Consider the following 16,948-nt stretch of genomic DNA (forward strand, 5'->3'; position numbering starts at 1 on the left):
TATACAGTTTCACACATTACCTCTTGTTCTCCTCTATCTCTCTCTTCCCCTATCTCTACATCAATCTGGTAATAATCCCTTACCAACTTATATGCCTCATATCCTTCTCTCCACTAAACATTCAAAAGACTGGGAACCACCTTTATCAACTGGCTTGGGATCTGCTTATCTTTTCAATCAGATGTTCAAATCTCTGCACAGTAATCCATATGTGGCCTGATCAAGGCTTTATACAATGGAATCATGATCCTTTACTTTCCCATGTCAGTATCCTCCACATCACTATTTTCCTCTAATAATGCTATAATCCACTGTGCTGTCCTCACATCCTCACAATTTTAGCAATGTATCAGCTAAATGTTAAGTTCTTACCAGGCCCCTTAACTCTTTGCTCCTTTAAGATACCCCCCACCAATTGTATACTCTACATCCTAGCTTATGCTGATTTACTGGATGAATTGTTCTTAAATAGACAGGTTCACCCAGTCTATTCAAGTCCTCTTACAATGCACATATCTTATTTATTTGTCACAGTTCTTCCCATGATTTCTGGTTGATCATCAACCACTCCAGTATCCTGGTTACCTTAAATCTACTACTGTTTATTTTAATCTACTAAATTCAACTACTGGTTACCTTAAATCTTGCACACTCACAACTCCCGTAGACCACTTTTTGATATCTGTCAGTCAGCCATCCTCTTATCCACGCTAAATTCTATAACCCAAACCCATATTCCCCAATGCTGCATTCTATCAAAAGTCTTAGCAAAATCCAAAAGATCATGGTGTATCCATTCCCCTTGTCTAGTTCAATGGTAACATCGTTACAGAATGTGAGCAAGTTGCTAAAACATGACCTTCCCTTAGTAAGCCCATGTTGTTCATTGCAAAGTGGAGATTCACTGTCAACCCATTTCTGAATGTGAGCTCTAACCAATTTTTCCAAAATCTTCACCACCACTCCTGAGATACTACTTAGTCGACAGTTGGATACATCGGTCTTTGCACCACCGCTGTGCAATGGAATTACCATACGTTCTTTCCATTCCTGCAGAATCTTCCCTGTTCTGAGACTCATATTAAACAGCTGGTTCAAAGGAATAGCCAGTTCAGCTGAACACTCTTTTATCACACTTGCTGATATCCCATCAGTTCCTATTTGCTGAATTCTTATTTAATTTGTGCAACAGCTCTAATACCTCGACCTCATACACACGAGTTACTTCATCCAGTGAAGAGGTAACAGTGAGCTCAATGTTGCATACACCAGATTGACAGCTTTTAACAAAATGGGCACTCATTAGTTGAACAACCTCTTCTGCATCTCTCTTCCCCTCACACAATCTGCATTTAGAAGAGTTATCTTTCATATTCATTCTTTTCAAACTAAGACTTTATTTTCTATACAACAGTTGACTATTCTAACCTGCTGCTTATAATTTTCATAATGGACATCATCCTTATGCACACAGTATTCCTTCCACATCATCCTTTTCATATTCTTTCTTTTCAAACTAAGACTTTATTTTCTATACAACAGTTGACTATTCTAACCTGCTGCTTATAATTTTCATAATGGACATCATCCTTATGCACACAGTATTCCTTCCACATCATCCTTTTCTTACGAATCTCTTGCTTAATAAGATTACACATCCATTTGACTCCTACCCTATTTATTCTTCGAACTCACTGGACGTATTCTGATATCGCGTTATTTAAGTATTATTTAAATGGTTCCCATGCACTGTCAATATTCTTCTCATCCAGCAACTGATCCCCTTCCACTGAACTCAGTATACTCCTCAGTTGGTCATAATTTCCTGCTTTGTAGTTCAGCAACCTTTTCTGAATGGAACACTCATAAACTTGGTCATTTTCCAAGTGAGTACACTGCATGATCACTGTCACCAACCGGTGATAAAACAGGAAGTTGTCCCACAACAGCTCAATATTTGGATAATTAAAGTCTCCCATTATGTTTACTCTTTTCGCACTCATCTTTTCCATTTGGTGATGCATTTCTTCATCATTAGCAACCAATCCACCAGGTCTGTAACAATACTTCACCATGTAATTGATCTTGTTAGATTCCACCTCACACCAGATGGCTTCAAATTCAATGACACATGAAATACTGCTAGTAGTACTAAAATCATAGGTCTCAATTCTAACTGGATTCAAGTCATCTGATGTCGTTAACAGCACGCCCCTCCTCTCCTATCCTTTCTAAAAATACTGTACCCTCTACACTCAATACCAGTTAGTAAGTCTGATTCTGATAGCCAGGTCTCACTAATGCCTACTGAGGTCCCAACATATTGACCAAGGTAACAAACTCCACCCTTTTGTTTCTGATACTCCTAGCATTTGTGTACAGACATAATAATCTGCATGTTCTTTTTTATATTCTTGACTGCAGGTCAACATGACACAGGTGGACAACTTGCAGATCTCTATTCTTCTCTAGTGCCTTATACATGTTCGTCCCTAACCGGACGAACACAAAGTTGAAATTGTTCTCTCCTTGTCAACATTTCCATGATAAAACCCATTCCTGTCATTAACACAGTTATATAACATTGTCGCTCTCACAATCACATTCTCACCATTCCACCATTTATAATTTAGTTCCCCCGACTCTCTGTGTTAGGTCTTATACCAGTTATTAGTTTTTCCAGACTCTTAGTACCAAACACATTCAGGTATAGGCCATCCCTCTTATACAAATCCAATTTTCCCTCAAACTCACGCCACATATCCAAAAATTTGCATCCATTCCTTCTACACAGTCTAGCTTCGAATTGTTTGCCATCATAGCCCTTCTTCGCAATTCATTTTTATCATATCGATGTAAAATACTGATATATATTATTACTATTATTACGGGCAACTCCAGGGAGTCATTAGACTCATCGAGGGAGGCCCCAAATCATATTCATCACAACTATCTGACATTCATACAGTATCTATCATACCTCGCCTTAAACTCATTCACTGTCACAGCATCCACTACAGACTCAGGGAGCGCATTCCACTCATTCACTACTCTAAAAGTAAAGAACCCAGCTCTAACACCTTTACTAACCACACTTTTGCCCAGTTTCCATGGATGTCCCCTAGTCCTCCCACAACCAGCCCTGTTCTCAAAAATATCTTCTGAATTAATTTTATAGAAACCCTTCAGTAATTTGAATGTCTCAATCATATCTCCCCTCCTCCGCCTATCAACCAATTTTTGCAACCCACAAATCCTCAACCTGTTCTCATACGGTTCATTCCACAGACCTGCTATCATCTTGGTCACTCGCCTCTGGATCCTCTCCACATCCTCCCCATCAAGAAGAAACCTAGGTGACCAAATCTGAGCACAGTAGTCTAGATGGGGTCTTATCAAGGCTCGATAGAGAGGAACAATAACCTGCTTGTCTCTGCTTGTCAACGTATTCTTCAGCAACCAAGTGATTTGATGAGCTGTTTTGGTCACTTTTGCAATGTGTCCCCTAAATTTCAATTCCTTATCCACCAACACTCCTAAATCTCGTGCCTCATCAATTTCCTGGAGCAGGGTTCCACCAATACAGTAAACTGCCGCCAATCTTTTCACCCCAAAATGCATAACCTTACATTTTGCCACATTAAACTGACATCCATTCTCCTTAGCCCAGACCTCCAATCTATCCAAATCATCCTGCAAAATTTTGACGTCATCTGCATTCACTATTGCCCTACCCAACTTCGCATCATCCGCAAACAAATGAACTGTTCCTCTCAGATCATTTCCTATATCATTTATGAACAAATTAAACAGCAGTGGTCCAAGAACAGATCCTTGTGGCACACCACTAGTCACAGGCCGTCTTGTGGACTCTACTCCCGAGTAAACCACTCTCTGATATCTCTCCGTCAACCACCCTCCTATCCATCTCACCAACCCTATGTCCATTCCCATATGCTGCAATTTACTGATTAGAATTCCATGTGGAATCCTGTCAAAGGCCTTGGCAAGGTCCAGTAGAATCACCGTAAACCCATTACCCTTATCCAGTTCAGCCGTCACTGTGTTATAATACGTGAGCAAGTTACTGAGGCATGACCTACCCTTCACAAAACCATGCTGTCCCCGATACAGTATCCCATTTTCTTCAATCCAATCTTGTATTTTCCTTTTGACTATTTTCTCTAAGACCTTGACAATGATTCCTGATATGCTAATCGGTCGGTAATTTACAACAGCAGTCTTGGAACCACCTTTATGCAGTCGAACTATTTTCCCCTCTTTCCACCCGCTCGGGACTAACCCAGACCCGAGACTCAAATTAAACAAAATGGTCAAGGGTACTGACAATTCTTTAGCTGCTTCTCGTACAACACGAGCTGGTATACCATCCAATCCCACAGATGTATTGACATTGAGGTTATGCAATAGACTACTCACCTCCACTTCATTAACCACAATTCCCGTATAATCTACTGGTTTATTCGTTTCTGCAATGTCACCACCTGGATGATATACTTTTGCAAAGTGCTCATTCAGTAACTCAACTATCTCAACTGATTCAGTTACCTCCCTACCATCGGCATTCTTTAAAATCAATCTGCTGCCATGTACATTTTTCCTTTTACTTGCTACATATCTAAAAAACTGTTTAGGGTTCTCTTTAGCCTGCTCGGCCAATGTTCTTTCGTAATCCTTTTTTGCTTTTCTTACCACACTCGTCACCCTTCTGGCCTGCGCTTTATACCGTTCATGTGCCTGCCGGTCACCCTTCTCCTTAAATTCCCTCCATAGTTGTTTCTTTTTTTGCAACTCAAGCTTAATGGTGTTATTCATCCATTTAACCCCTACTTGATTTATTATTCGGACTCTAGGTATACAGTCAGCCATTGCTTCATGCAAGCACTTCTTAACTACCTCCCATACACTATCAACTTCTAGTCCTCGCAGTTGTACATGCCATGGCACTGAACCAGTCAAACTCCTAAGCTTGTCATACTTTCCCGCCCGATAATTCCACATGTACCCTGTCTTAATTGAAAATTCTACACCTTTAGCCACCTCCCAAGTTAAGACCCTATGATCACTCTCACCGATTGGTGGCAATGTGGTCATATTTGTTACAGCCAAATCCTCAGATGTAATTACTAGGTCAAGCACTCTCTGACCCCTAGTATTTTCCATTACATGCTGTCGCAGATAGTTATCCCTTAATAACCGCATAAAATCCAGTTCCTTCCTCCCGTGTGTCCTCTCTTCACTCCAATCAATGCGACCATAGTTGAAATCTTCCATAATAATCACCCTCCTTCCACCCATTTCTTCTATTTGCTTGTGCATACTGTCACCACCATCTTTTCCATCACCTGGTCTATAGCAGCACCCAATTGTGTATTTAGTTCTGCTAGCCACAATCTCACACCAAATGGGCTCAAATGTGCTCTTTTCTCTATCCTGCAATTCAACTTCTATTCTCCTTGGCTGGAGCTCATCAGCTATCATCAACAATACTCCTCCCCCCATTTTATTCTCTCTGTCATTCCTGAACACACTATACCCATCACATTCAATCCCACTAGTTATATCATCTACAGTCAGCCATGTTTCACTAATACCTATAACCTGTGGTCTGGAAGTGCCAACCATGGCCAAAAACTCTTCCTTCTTGTTTCTAATACTCCTAGTATTAGTGTACATGAATTTAAGACCCCCATTAGCCCCAACCCTACCTTGATGCCTTATATTAACTATCCCACTCTGATTTGTTGTCCTTATTTGCTCTGGCATATTATATTCATTCTTACATTCAACTGCCTCCATAAGGACTGTATCTCTACCCACCCCCCCTAACAAATCTAGTTTCCCTGAATTTGCACATCCACTACATTCAGCAACACTTTCTCAAGTCTTCTTACACCGTAACCATTCAAATGCAAGCCATCCATCTTATATAGATCCTTTCGCCCATCAAACTCACTCCACACATCCACAAATTCCACACCACTCGTCATACATAACCCACGCATAAAGTCATTTGCAATTATAGCCCTCCTTTTAAACATTTCACTGTCATACCGTGGCAAAAGACTAATCATTCTAACTCTCTCACTCTTTTCTTTTGCTACCTCAAACAATTCATTCAGGTCTTCTATCATTTCCATTTTATCTCCTTTCAAATCATTTGTACCTGCCACAACAATCATTTCTTTCACCCTTTCCTTTTGCTCTCTAATAGACGCAGTTACGTCCTTTATGGTCGCACCAGGTTGGTACGATTTTGTCAAATCCTCTACTAACACACCTCGTACTAACGAGTCTCCATACAGCACTCTATCCTTCATTTTGTTCATGTTCACATTCATACGTCTATTTTTCCTGTCATACCTTTTATTATTGGTTGGTTCATTCAGTCTACTTTTGTTCATGCACTCTAGCTGCTGTTTTGCTCTTTCTATCGCACTATTCAACAACGCGATCTCACTCAATGCATCTATCTCATCTTTTTTGTTCTCTGAGAAACCATTTATACTATCATTCACACTCTCACAATTTTCATGTACAACTTTGCCGTTTCTTGTCATATCCCTATTTCCTTCATTTTGAAGGTTGACAAAAATATCACACTCACGATCCGAAATACACTTCAATTCCGCATTCTCCCTACATTTTCTACACACACTCAATCCTTTATCATCATCTAACCACACTCCGACCGCACTCCGCAAAGCGTACATTTCACAGCTAGTACACTGACTCATTTCTTTTATGCTACCGTTCTTTGATAACGATGGCGAACCTTCATTACTGGCCGCCATTTTCCTACGCACAGGTGCCATATTTATCTGTAACGTGTTTTGTCAAATTAAACGTTATAACACACCAAAAATAGACGCACTAAAATACGCAAGGCAAATAAAACAAAACTACACAATATTAAGTAATTTGTATCGATAACTGAAAATGATACTTATCTTATCTGGAGCTTGCAAGAACACTACTCATTACGAATTCATCTAGCGGCGACTTCCGACATAGATTATGTTATAAAACACTTTAGTACACTAACCACGTTAATAAAGCTCTAATAATATACCAAAATTAAACACTTAAGTCCATTAAATTGAATCCAAAACACCAATAAATCAGCAAAAAACACAAATCTCTCAGGAGCTCTCCGATAGCACGACCGTTCACCAGCTAGCCTCGACACCAACTCAATATATATATATAAAAATATATAATATATAATAAAAAATAAAAATATATATATATATATAACACACACGCTCCTGATTGTATTTCTTTTGAATATTTTTTACCGCTATTCTGTCGCTTAATAATCTTTCAAGGTGATTACTTCTGATCCTAAATACCTGTATCTTCAGTTGTTTTTATGTTTCCTTTATCATTTCTGATTTATTTTTAGTACTCTTTCCTCTGTTTCTGAGCTTTTTTCAATAGTCCACAACACTTTGTCACCTTTTTGTCTTTTATATTCCTGTCAAAGTTTTATTCCAACTTTTGTTTAGCTATTTTGACAGAGTTTTTTTTTTTTTTTTTTCATTTTGCTCTGAATTCCCCCAGGGCAACTGCTAGCTTAACTTACTAGCAACCTTCGATATACTTACTTCTTTTTGAGGATTGGTTCTTTTCTTGATTTTGCTATGAAGTTTGGATTTTTCTATCCTTGTAAAATACTTTACACATGTTCCTGTACAAAACAATGTTTTCTTCAGAGTTTGTCAATGAATTGCCAATATGTTTAGTTATTGTTTTCAAAAAATCCTTCCCAATAATATTTGAGTTTACAACTGATTCATTTCAATTAACACATTTCAAACTAAGTGGTGATCTCTTATTTTAAATTTCCTGTATACTCTCATATCCTGAACCACTGTGAATATATCATCATCAACAATAACACAGTCAATGAGACTTTTCTTGGGTCTTCTCTTCATATGAATTTGTGCCCATCTTGTGGCAAGATGCATCCAATGCCATCATTCAGGATCATCACTCAGTCAATCTCATTTTCACAATTACATTAACTCACCTCATTAGTGTCTCATGTCCAAGTTAACACATATCACATAATCTCAATCACAGAATTCAGATTTAGTAAAGGAAAAGCTTAATGAAATTGGTTCTCAGAAGTAATCTTTAGTTATTTCCGTTCATATATGCAGAGAATATTCATTCTAGTATGTCGAGACTTTATTTTAAAATAGCAAACTAAATTTTCTGAGTTCTTTAGATACAAGTTTCATGGTTATCAGAAATGTAGAATTTTAATTCTGTTTTCAAGTTTTCATAAAAGAATAATAAAATAAAAATATTTTAAGAGTTTTGAATGGTTTAATCATTACAATTACATTTCTTTTGATTTATTTATTAATGATGTTAAAGACATGTTAAACATTTTACACTACAGGTTTAATTACATACAAAATGCTCCATAGCTTACCTAGTGAAATGTAATTCTGGTAGTGCCTGATATTTAATTTCTTCTTTTTCTTTACTAAGATACATATTAATACATTCTGGGAGAGGAAAATCCAACATCAGGCTTATCCTTATGTATTCGAGGTAATCTATACACCAACATATACTCTGTCTTTCTCTCAAAGAAGTTAATTTTTCTAAAAGGCTCTCTCCAACTTTCTCAGAGGGTTTCAGAGTAAAAATAATAAACTATACAAAAAAAAAAAATTCAATTGCTTTTATTCTATAAAGGTTTAGGGATAACAATCAGCATACTTCATAATGAGAATGATACATAAATATGTTATGCATTCTTTCAGCTATGGAAACTAAAAAGTTAACTCTGTTATAATCTTAAATAATGTTAATAATAATAGAATAATCTCTGTTATAATGTTAAAATATGTGTTATAATCTACTCTCACTCTAGTAAACAGTTAAGGTGAATTCAATGGCTACAACAAAATGCCAGTGTCCTAGCTTAAGCATGCAAAGTAGCAATGCTATTATTTTAAATGAAATTTTCTGTAGCAATGTTTCAACTATAACACACTATTCTTCTGAACCCTATGAGTGTGTTATAATGAGAGTTGCATGTGTGTAAACAATACACTAAAGCAGTATTAGTATGACACAGTATTTTAGAGGAATCTAAACTGAGTATGTGTGCATATGTAGTAGTAGTCTAGTGTGTACACACACACTAGACTACTACTTTCTCAGTAGATTTTAGATTATTATTCCTTCAACATGATCACTGATTCATGAATTTTTGCTAGCTACACTGAGCATTCTTGTTCATCTCAAAATTTTTTCTAATTCACTGAAATTGAGACTGTGCAAGATAGTTTATTTTTTTCATATTACTTTCCTCAAACTGTTACAGTAGCACCTATAGTATGACATGGTGCATTGTCATGGAAAAAGGGAGATGGATCTTTTCCATTAAACTGCCACAACATAGGAAGCCGCTTTTTGTTTTTGAAATAAATATCCAAAGAACAAATCCTTTTTTTGATCCTCAGACAATTATTCAATATCCACAATTACACTGTGGATATTGAATCCAAAATTATTTCAAAGCTGAACAGAGAACCTACAAGTTTTGTGCCAAATAGAGAAACTATATAAAAGTTTTGGCAGATCCAAGCTTAAGCAAACCGTTCATGACAGGGGCAACTCGTGGTAAAGGTGGAGTAAGCTCTGGTCACTTTCCTTAGTTTTTCCCATAATGTAAAGCACATCTCCTTGCGGACATGTATGATGCTATACATTATTGGGGGATTCACTATCCAGACCGATTTCGACCTTTGTTGAGGTCTCATCAGTGGATAGGTAGACCCAGATGTAAATACCCAGGTTGAAGTGATGCAGATGTTATACTTTACCATATGAGTTGCCAAAAGGTGTCACATCACAAAAGGTACCAAGAATTACTGAAATAAAGAGCCAAAAGGCTTCAGTTCGGCAATGCAAAATTATCAAATTAAGTGGATATTGAATCCAACATTATTTTAAAGCCGAATGCAATATGGAAAAAATGGAAATAGAATAGCCTCTAAATTTAGTATAGATACCTATAATTTTGAATCAGTAAGTCATTTTAAATATCTAGGATCACTAATAACAATAATGAATAACATAGCAGAAGAAATACATAATAGAATAATAGCTGGAAATAAATGCTAACATGTATAAAAGATTACTGGGTAGTAAAGTTGTAAATAAGAATTCTAAACTAAAAATTTATAAATCGATTATTAGGTGAATAAGTTTCGTTAAACTTGTGCTCCCAAATTTCATCGTAATTGCAAGTATCTTTTTTTTGTGCAAAATAATCAGTAAAAGGAAAACAGAGGGTACTAAAAAGCCAATTACTTCTACACAACTTATAAGTACCCATAGTCCTTCATATCGGTTATTTTTATAATTAAAAAAAAAAAACAGCCACGTCAAAGCGCTATGCCTACCATGCGAAGTAAAGATGGCGGCAACAAAGGCCAACAATGAAAGATTACTTCAAGTCCTGTCAGCATAGCGCAGCCGATAACCAACAAACCGAAAGACAATACGAAGTGCCGCAGTTGTGAATCCGAAGTTACCGGGAAAAAAAAAGTATATCGTGCAATTTCTGTTGCAACTAACTACATACTTCCTGCACGAAAATAGATGAATCTCCACTCAAGCTTTTTATCGAACTGAACCAGCCTTTTTTCTGTTTGATGTGCCATCCTTCTGTTAAACAGCTGCTGAACCTAGGCAAATTACTTGAAAATCTCGAACAACACCTTAATAACACGATTGATACTTTCTTGTCCAAAATCTGAAAGTTGGAAATAAAGCTCGAGATACTCAACGACCAGCAGCTGATCGCAAGTGCATCAGTACCCGCTAATGAACTCCACGATTTAATCACATCAATGGTACATGCATTGCTCGAGGCCGAAAACAGGAGACTCAACGCCATTATTCTGAACTTTCTGGAGGAAAACAGTAAATCTTTAAAAGAAGACATTAGCAAACTAGCAGGTGAATGCAACTTCGATCCCAGGAATATCATCAAATGCCACCGTTTTGGACCCATAAACAAAAGAAAGGACAGAACGAACTTTCCATGTCTCGTGAAAGATCTGTGATACACCAACAAACACATCTAAATTAATAAAGCAGATAAATAGCAAGCTAAAGGACAGTTGCCTCCAATCAGGTGTATGTGCTCGACCTGACTTAACCTTTGCACAAAGGGAATAAAGACGCCAATCTGAAGACAGCTAGAAGAAAAAAGCCAAAATGGAGACAACAGCTGGACCATAGACTACAAACAAACCAAACTAGTGCACAAACCAAGTGAGGCCACTAGTAACCACCAAGAAGACCAGTATGCAGGCACTGCATAGGAATCGTGCAAGACCCTTGCGGTCAAAGCCATGCCCCACAGACCCTTGCATATCCACTACACCGACATCCGTGGTCTCAACTCCAACCTTAATAGTGTCCACTATCATCTGCAGTCAACCAAACCCCACCTACTCTTCTTAACAGAAACTCAAATTTCAGCTTCCCCCAGCACTATCCATCTCAATCATCCAAACTATACATTATTTAACTCCTTTCGACCCAAGGATGGTGTGTGCGCATATATTCACTCTGACATACCTTGCCAGAGAGAACCTAACCTAGACCTTCTTTGGCTAAAAATATCCTTCCCCCACTCATTCAAATTCATCTGCTGTCTCTATTACTCTCCTAATACCACCAACCACTCCGAGCTCTTTAATTTCCTCTCCTCAAAAGTCTATTTCCTCCAGTTCCACTCTCCTAATAGTGAAATCATCCTCCTAGGTGATTTTAATGTTTTAAATTCCTCTTCCAGTTGTAGTAATTCTGACCACAATCTCCTGCCCCATGCAACAATGCATACACAGTCACACCTGCATTAAAGTAGTTTGGCATTATAACAGTGCCAAATGGGACAGCCTCCGAGACTACTATCTTCATTCCCATGGCTGTACTATTGTTTGCAGTCTTCCAATCCAAACATATGCACTGAACATATCACCACAGTAATCCTTAATTGTATGATAACATACATTCCCCACACTTCTCTGAACTGCCATCCCCTATCAAAACCCTTGTTTTCCAAAAGATGTGCAAATGAAAAATCAGGCATACCACAACTGGCTCAAATTAAGAACTCCATCCTCCTTCAGTGCCTATAGTGAAGCCTGAAACAGATGCAAAAAAATTATCAATGATTCCAAAGCAGAATTTGAACGAGCAAAAAGCAAGAAACTTGCAGCCTGTCCTAACGGCAGTCATGCCTTTTGGTCTCTTGCAAAACCGATTGGTCGCAACTTTTGCCCTACACTACTCCCACCCCTATCATACCCAGATGGCTCAATTGCAACATCACCCACAGAAAAAGTTTATCTCCTGGCTTCACACTTTGCCTCCAATGCATGCATAACTGACAATGCCAAATGCCCCCCCCCCCAGTCATTCCAACTGCCCAACATACAATGCCCCCTGTATCCTTTTGCCAGAAAGAGATTCCTAAACTGTTGTCAAAATTGTTCACAAAAAAAAGCTCCTGGCCCTGATGGCATTCCTCCAATTGTCTTGAAGGTCTGTGCAGCAGAACTGACTCCTATCCTATGGCATCTGTACACACTCTCTTACTCTGGTATATATATATTCTAAAGCCTGGAAATTGGCCTATATTCAAGCCCATTCCCAAAAAAAGGTTGACAAATCGTTACCATCTAACTACCACCCTATCTCGCTGACCTCAATCTTATCTAAAGTGATGGAGAAAACCATCAATTCTCAACTCCTACTCTAACTTGAGGGTACCCAGCTATTAAGTGACCACCAGTATGTATTCCGTCGATGCCAATCAACAGGTGACCTGCTCTCATATATCACCCATCTCTGGACATATGCTATGGAAAAATTTGGCGAATCCCGAGTAGTTGCAGTTGATATCTCTAAAGCCTTTGACCGGGTCTGGCACAAAGGCTTAGTAAGCAAACTTCCATCATTTGGACTGTCTCAGGACTTCTGCAGATGGATTGCCAGCTTCCTGTCTGGACGCACACTATGTGTAATGGTAGATGGCTCCCTATCCTCTCACCATCCAACTAATGCTGGGGTCCCACAAGGTTCAGTTCTCTCACCGACCCTCTTCCTTCTGTACATCAATGACCTACTTCAGTTGACCTCCAACCCAATACCCAGTTTTGCAGATGACAGCACATTGCACTCCTACCTTTCATTTGATAAACCTTACCCTACACAACTCACTACAACCCACAGAACATTAACCACAATTTCCCTTAATTCAGACTTCCAAGACATCTTCCGATGGGGCTCAGATAACCTCGTCAACTTCAACGCTAGTAAAACCCAGTTCTGTCTTATTTCCCACAAAAAAGAACCATTTTCCCCAGTATTATTTTTGATAACACTCAAATTTCCAGACGAGATGAAATTTCTCTTCTCGGAATTACCATGACATTAAGCCTCTCCAGGCATAAACACATCACAACCATTGCATCCTCAGCTTCCAAAAAAACTAGGCTTTCTCTTTTGCTCAAGACATTACTTCACTTCAGAACAGCTGTTAACCTTATATAAATCACAAATCCATTCGGCTATCGAATACTGTTCTCACATTTGGAATGGGGCTCCTAAAAGCTCCCTCAAAATGCTTGACTGAATACATAGGAGAGCAATTAGACTGATAACTGATTCATCTCTTGCCAACTGACTCCCCCCACTTTCACATAGACATTTAGTCTCTGCAATTTGTATATTCTACAAATATTTTCATGGAAAGTGCTTATCTGAAACAGCATCAATAATTCCCCCACTCTGTACTAAACCATTGGAATGCGTACAGCCACCGCCCAATATCCCTTCACAGTACACCTTGAAACCCACAGAACAAGTTTCTTTTTCTCCTCCTTCATCCCTGCTACTGCTGTACTTGTATTTGGGGATGTACTTCCCAAGGAATACAATATACAAGCTTTTAAATCAAATGTCAACAAATTTCTCCTTTCCCATCCCACTACCCATATACGGTTTAAAAGTACTATAAGTTGACCAGCCAACCTCTCGTATATAGGCCCCAACATAAAAAATAAAAAAAAAAAAAAAAAAAAAAAAAAGAAGAAGACCAGTAATAACATATGGATAGGAATCATGGATCTTGAACTCTATCCCAAAAAGAAGAGAATAGGTTAAGAATTTTTGAAAGGAAAATAATGAAAAAAAAAAAAATTCTGGACCAATTAAACAGAAGAATGACAATTGGAGAATAAGAACAAATAGCAAAATTAATGAATTAATAAAGGGAGAAGATATTGTTAGATTTATTAAGGCACAAAAAATAGCATGAATAGGCCACTGAGAAAGGATGGAAGAAAGTAGAGGAGTTAAAAAAATATACATACATACATCTTCAAGGCCCACCTTTCCTAATTGGACAGCTGCAAGAGGAACTTCCAATGGTCACGATCCTCTGCCACCAAGCTCAGGTGTTCTGGTGGGATTCCCAAACATGTCCACCCAAGGTTTTGGACATAATCTATTGAGATTATGTCCCTCAGCAGGCCCTCTTTGAGACCACAAAGAGGGCCTGCTGAGGGAGCCTCTCTTGTGGCATTCTGACCAGGTGCCAGTACCAACGTAACTGTGATCTCTCAACACGGAGAAGCAGCGGTTGAGTATTGAGGGTTTCCTGAATTACAGAGCTTCTGACTCTGTCAAGTCTTGTCAGTCCCGCAACCCTTCAAAAGAACTTCATTTCAGCCGGGATTCTTGGATTCTTTTAGTCATTACCCAACTCTCATAACCATAGGTGAGGATGGGGACATTGACTATTGAAGACAGCCAGCTTTGCCTTCTGGCTTAACTCCCACTTCAACACTACCGAACAACCAAGCTCCGCAATATTGAACTTGCTAAGCCAATTCGAGTATCTAGCTCTACGTCCCATTTTCCATCATTCGTGAATATGGACCCAAGGTATTTAAACTTCTCCACCTGCCTCATTGGGACTCCACTTAAATGTAGAGTGCACTGGGATGGTTGTCTTGAGACCACAAATGTTTCAGTTTTGGCCACACTGATCTTCATTCCGGCGTCTGCACAAACAGCTACAATATCCAGAGTCCGCTGGAGGTCATCTGTGGAAGAGCTAAGCAGAACTAGGTCATCTGCAAAAAGCAGACATCCAATGCTACATCTTCCAATTCTGACACACTCACTGCCTTGGCTGTGCCTATCAATCCAGTCCATAAATATTATGAAAAGGAGGGGTGACAGAACACACCCTTGGCTGAGGCCAACGGAGATTGTGAAAGGTTCAGATTTTGTGCTGTTTACCCTGACACCAAACTCTGGGCATTCATACAGGGACTTGATGGCAGTTAATAGTTGGCCATCCACTCCATACTCCTGTACTACTTGCCAAAGCTTATCTCGAGGAACCCAGTCATATGCCTTCTCCATGTCCACAAAACACGTGTAGACATTCTTGGCATATTCCCAAGATTTCTCAAAGACTTGCCTTAAAGTGAAGATTTGGTCAGTTGTGCTTCTAACGGGACGAAAGCCACATTGTTCTTCCTGGAACTTTGACTCAACTATACTCCTGCACTGTCTTTCCAAGCACCTAGCATACACTTTCCCAGGCAGGCTGAGTAGAGATGCCACGATAGTTACTGCAATCCTTCTGGTCTCCCTTCTTGAAGACTGGTATTATTATGCCTGTCTGCCATTGCTTTGGTGCTCGCCCAGATATCCAAGCAGCCTGACACACTCGAGTCAGCCAGAGAACACCATCTCGATTTAAGGCTTTTAGCATTCCGGACCGAATTTCATCATCGCCAGCAACCTTGCCCGATTTTGGCGATTTTATTGCTAAATGGACCTCTTCTGCTGTGAGACTAGTCATTGTCCTGATCTGCACCTCTTGGATGTCCACAACTGTTGGGCCACCCGGATTAAGAAGGCTCTCAAAGTATTCCTCCATCTGTGGAGGATATCCTTCTCGGTTGTTAAAAGTGCACCATCAGAGGCCTTAATTGCCCTTGCTGTGCACGATTTCCTCCCTCGAAGGCGGCGGATGGGCTGCCAGAATACTTTGTTTGCATTTGCACAGGATGAGTCTAATCTTTCTCTAAAGGATTCCCAAGCCTTCTGCTTTGCCGTCTTTACTGCCTCAGCATACCACAAATGCATCTCAGTGACCTGACCCTAAGCTATGTTAGGTAGAACTCCTTTTTTGCCTGGACAGTTTTTTGGACTTCTTGGTTCCATCAAGGTGTCCTTTTCTCACTGCCTGTTGCCATGCCGATCCGCTTTCTGCCACAGCATGAGAGTGCAGAGGCAGGGACAGCTGTTCTGAACAGCTTCCACTCCTCCTCAACATCTGCAGTATGCTTGGGAATCTCTTTGAACCTGGAGGAAATGTCACCTGCAAAATTCTTCCTCACAGCCTCATTTTCCAGTGTTGATGGTAGCATCTGGTTTCTGAAGCCGTAGAGTGCACAGGTAGTGGTCAGTTGACAGTTCTGTCCCTCTTCTCACACGAACATCCAACACTGAGGAAAATAGGTCTGCTGAGACTATAAAGAAGTCAATCAGAGACCTTTGTTCTAGTGTATCCCTGTACCAGGTATACTTATGGACTTCTTGGTGCTGGAAGAAGGTATTCATTATGGACAAGCTGTTAGTACAGCAAAAGTCCAATAATTTCAACCCATTCACGTTAAAGTCAGGGGCGCCGTTCCTCTCAACCACACCCCTCCATGTCTGGTCATCTGTTCCAGCATGTGCATTGAGGTCACCCATTAGCAGGACTGATCCCATGTCTGCCACCCTGTCAAAAGAAGCATCCACTTCCTCTAGGAAGGCAGAGTATTCTGACTCCAGATTAGGTGCATAGGCTTGCACCACA

At 39.4% G+C, this 16,948-nt stretch overlaps 1 protein-coding gene across 4 annotated transcripts in view; it reads right to left on the reverse strand.

Moving 5' to 3' along the window:
* LOC150105280 (general transcription factor 3C polypeptide 4-like) overlaps positions 1–16,948 on the reverse strand; it is a 267,680-nt gene that overhangs the window by 42,241 nt on the left and 208,491 nt on the right. For 3 of the 4 annotated variants that reach the window (XM_090394058.1, XM_090394057.1, XM_090394059.1), the window contains exon 12: positions 8,465–8,691. The exons of the other annotated variant lie outside the window; for it this stretch is intronic. In XM_090394058.1, coding sequence (XP_090250184.1) covers positions 8,465–8,691 — 227 coding nt within the window. The remainder of the gene's footprint in view (positions 1–8,464; positions 8,692–16,948) is intronic. 4 annotated transcript variants of the gene reach the window in all.

This window comes from Typopeltis vanoorti, chromosome 6 (genome assembly GCF_054136105.1).
Source record: "Typopeltis vanoorti isolate ZY-2024b chromosome 6, IOZ_Tvanoo_1.0, whole genome shotgun sequence".
NCBI lineage: Eukaryota > Metazoa > Arthropoda > Arachnida > Uropygi > Thelyphonidae > Typopeltis > Typopeltis vanoorti.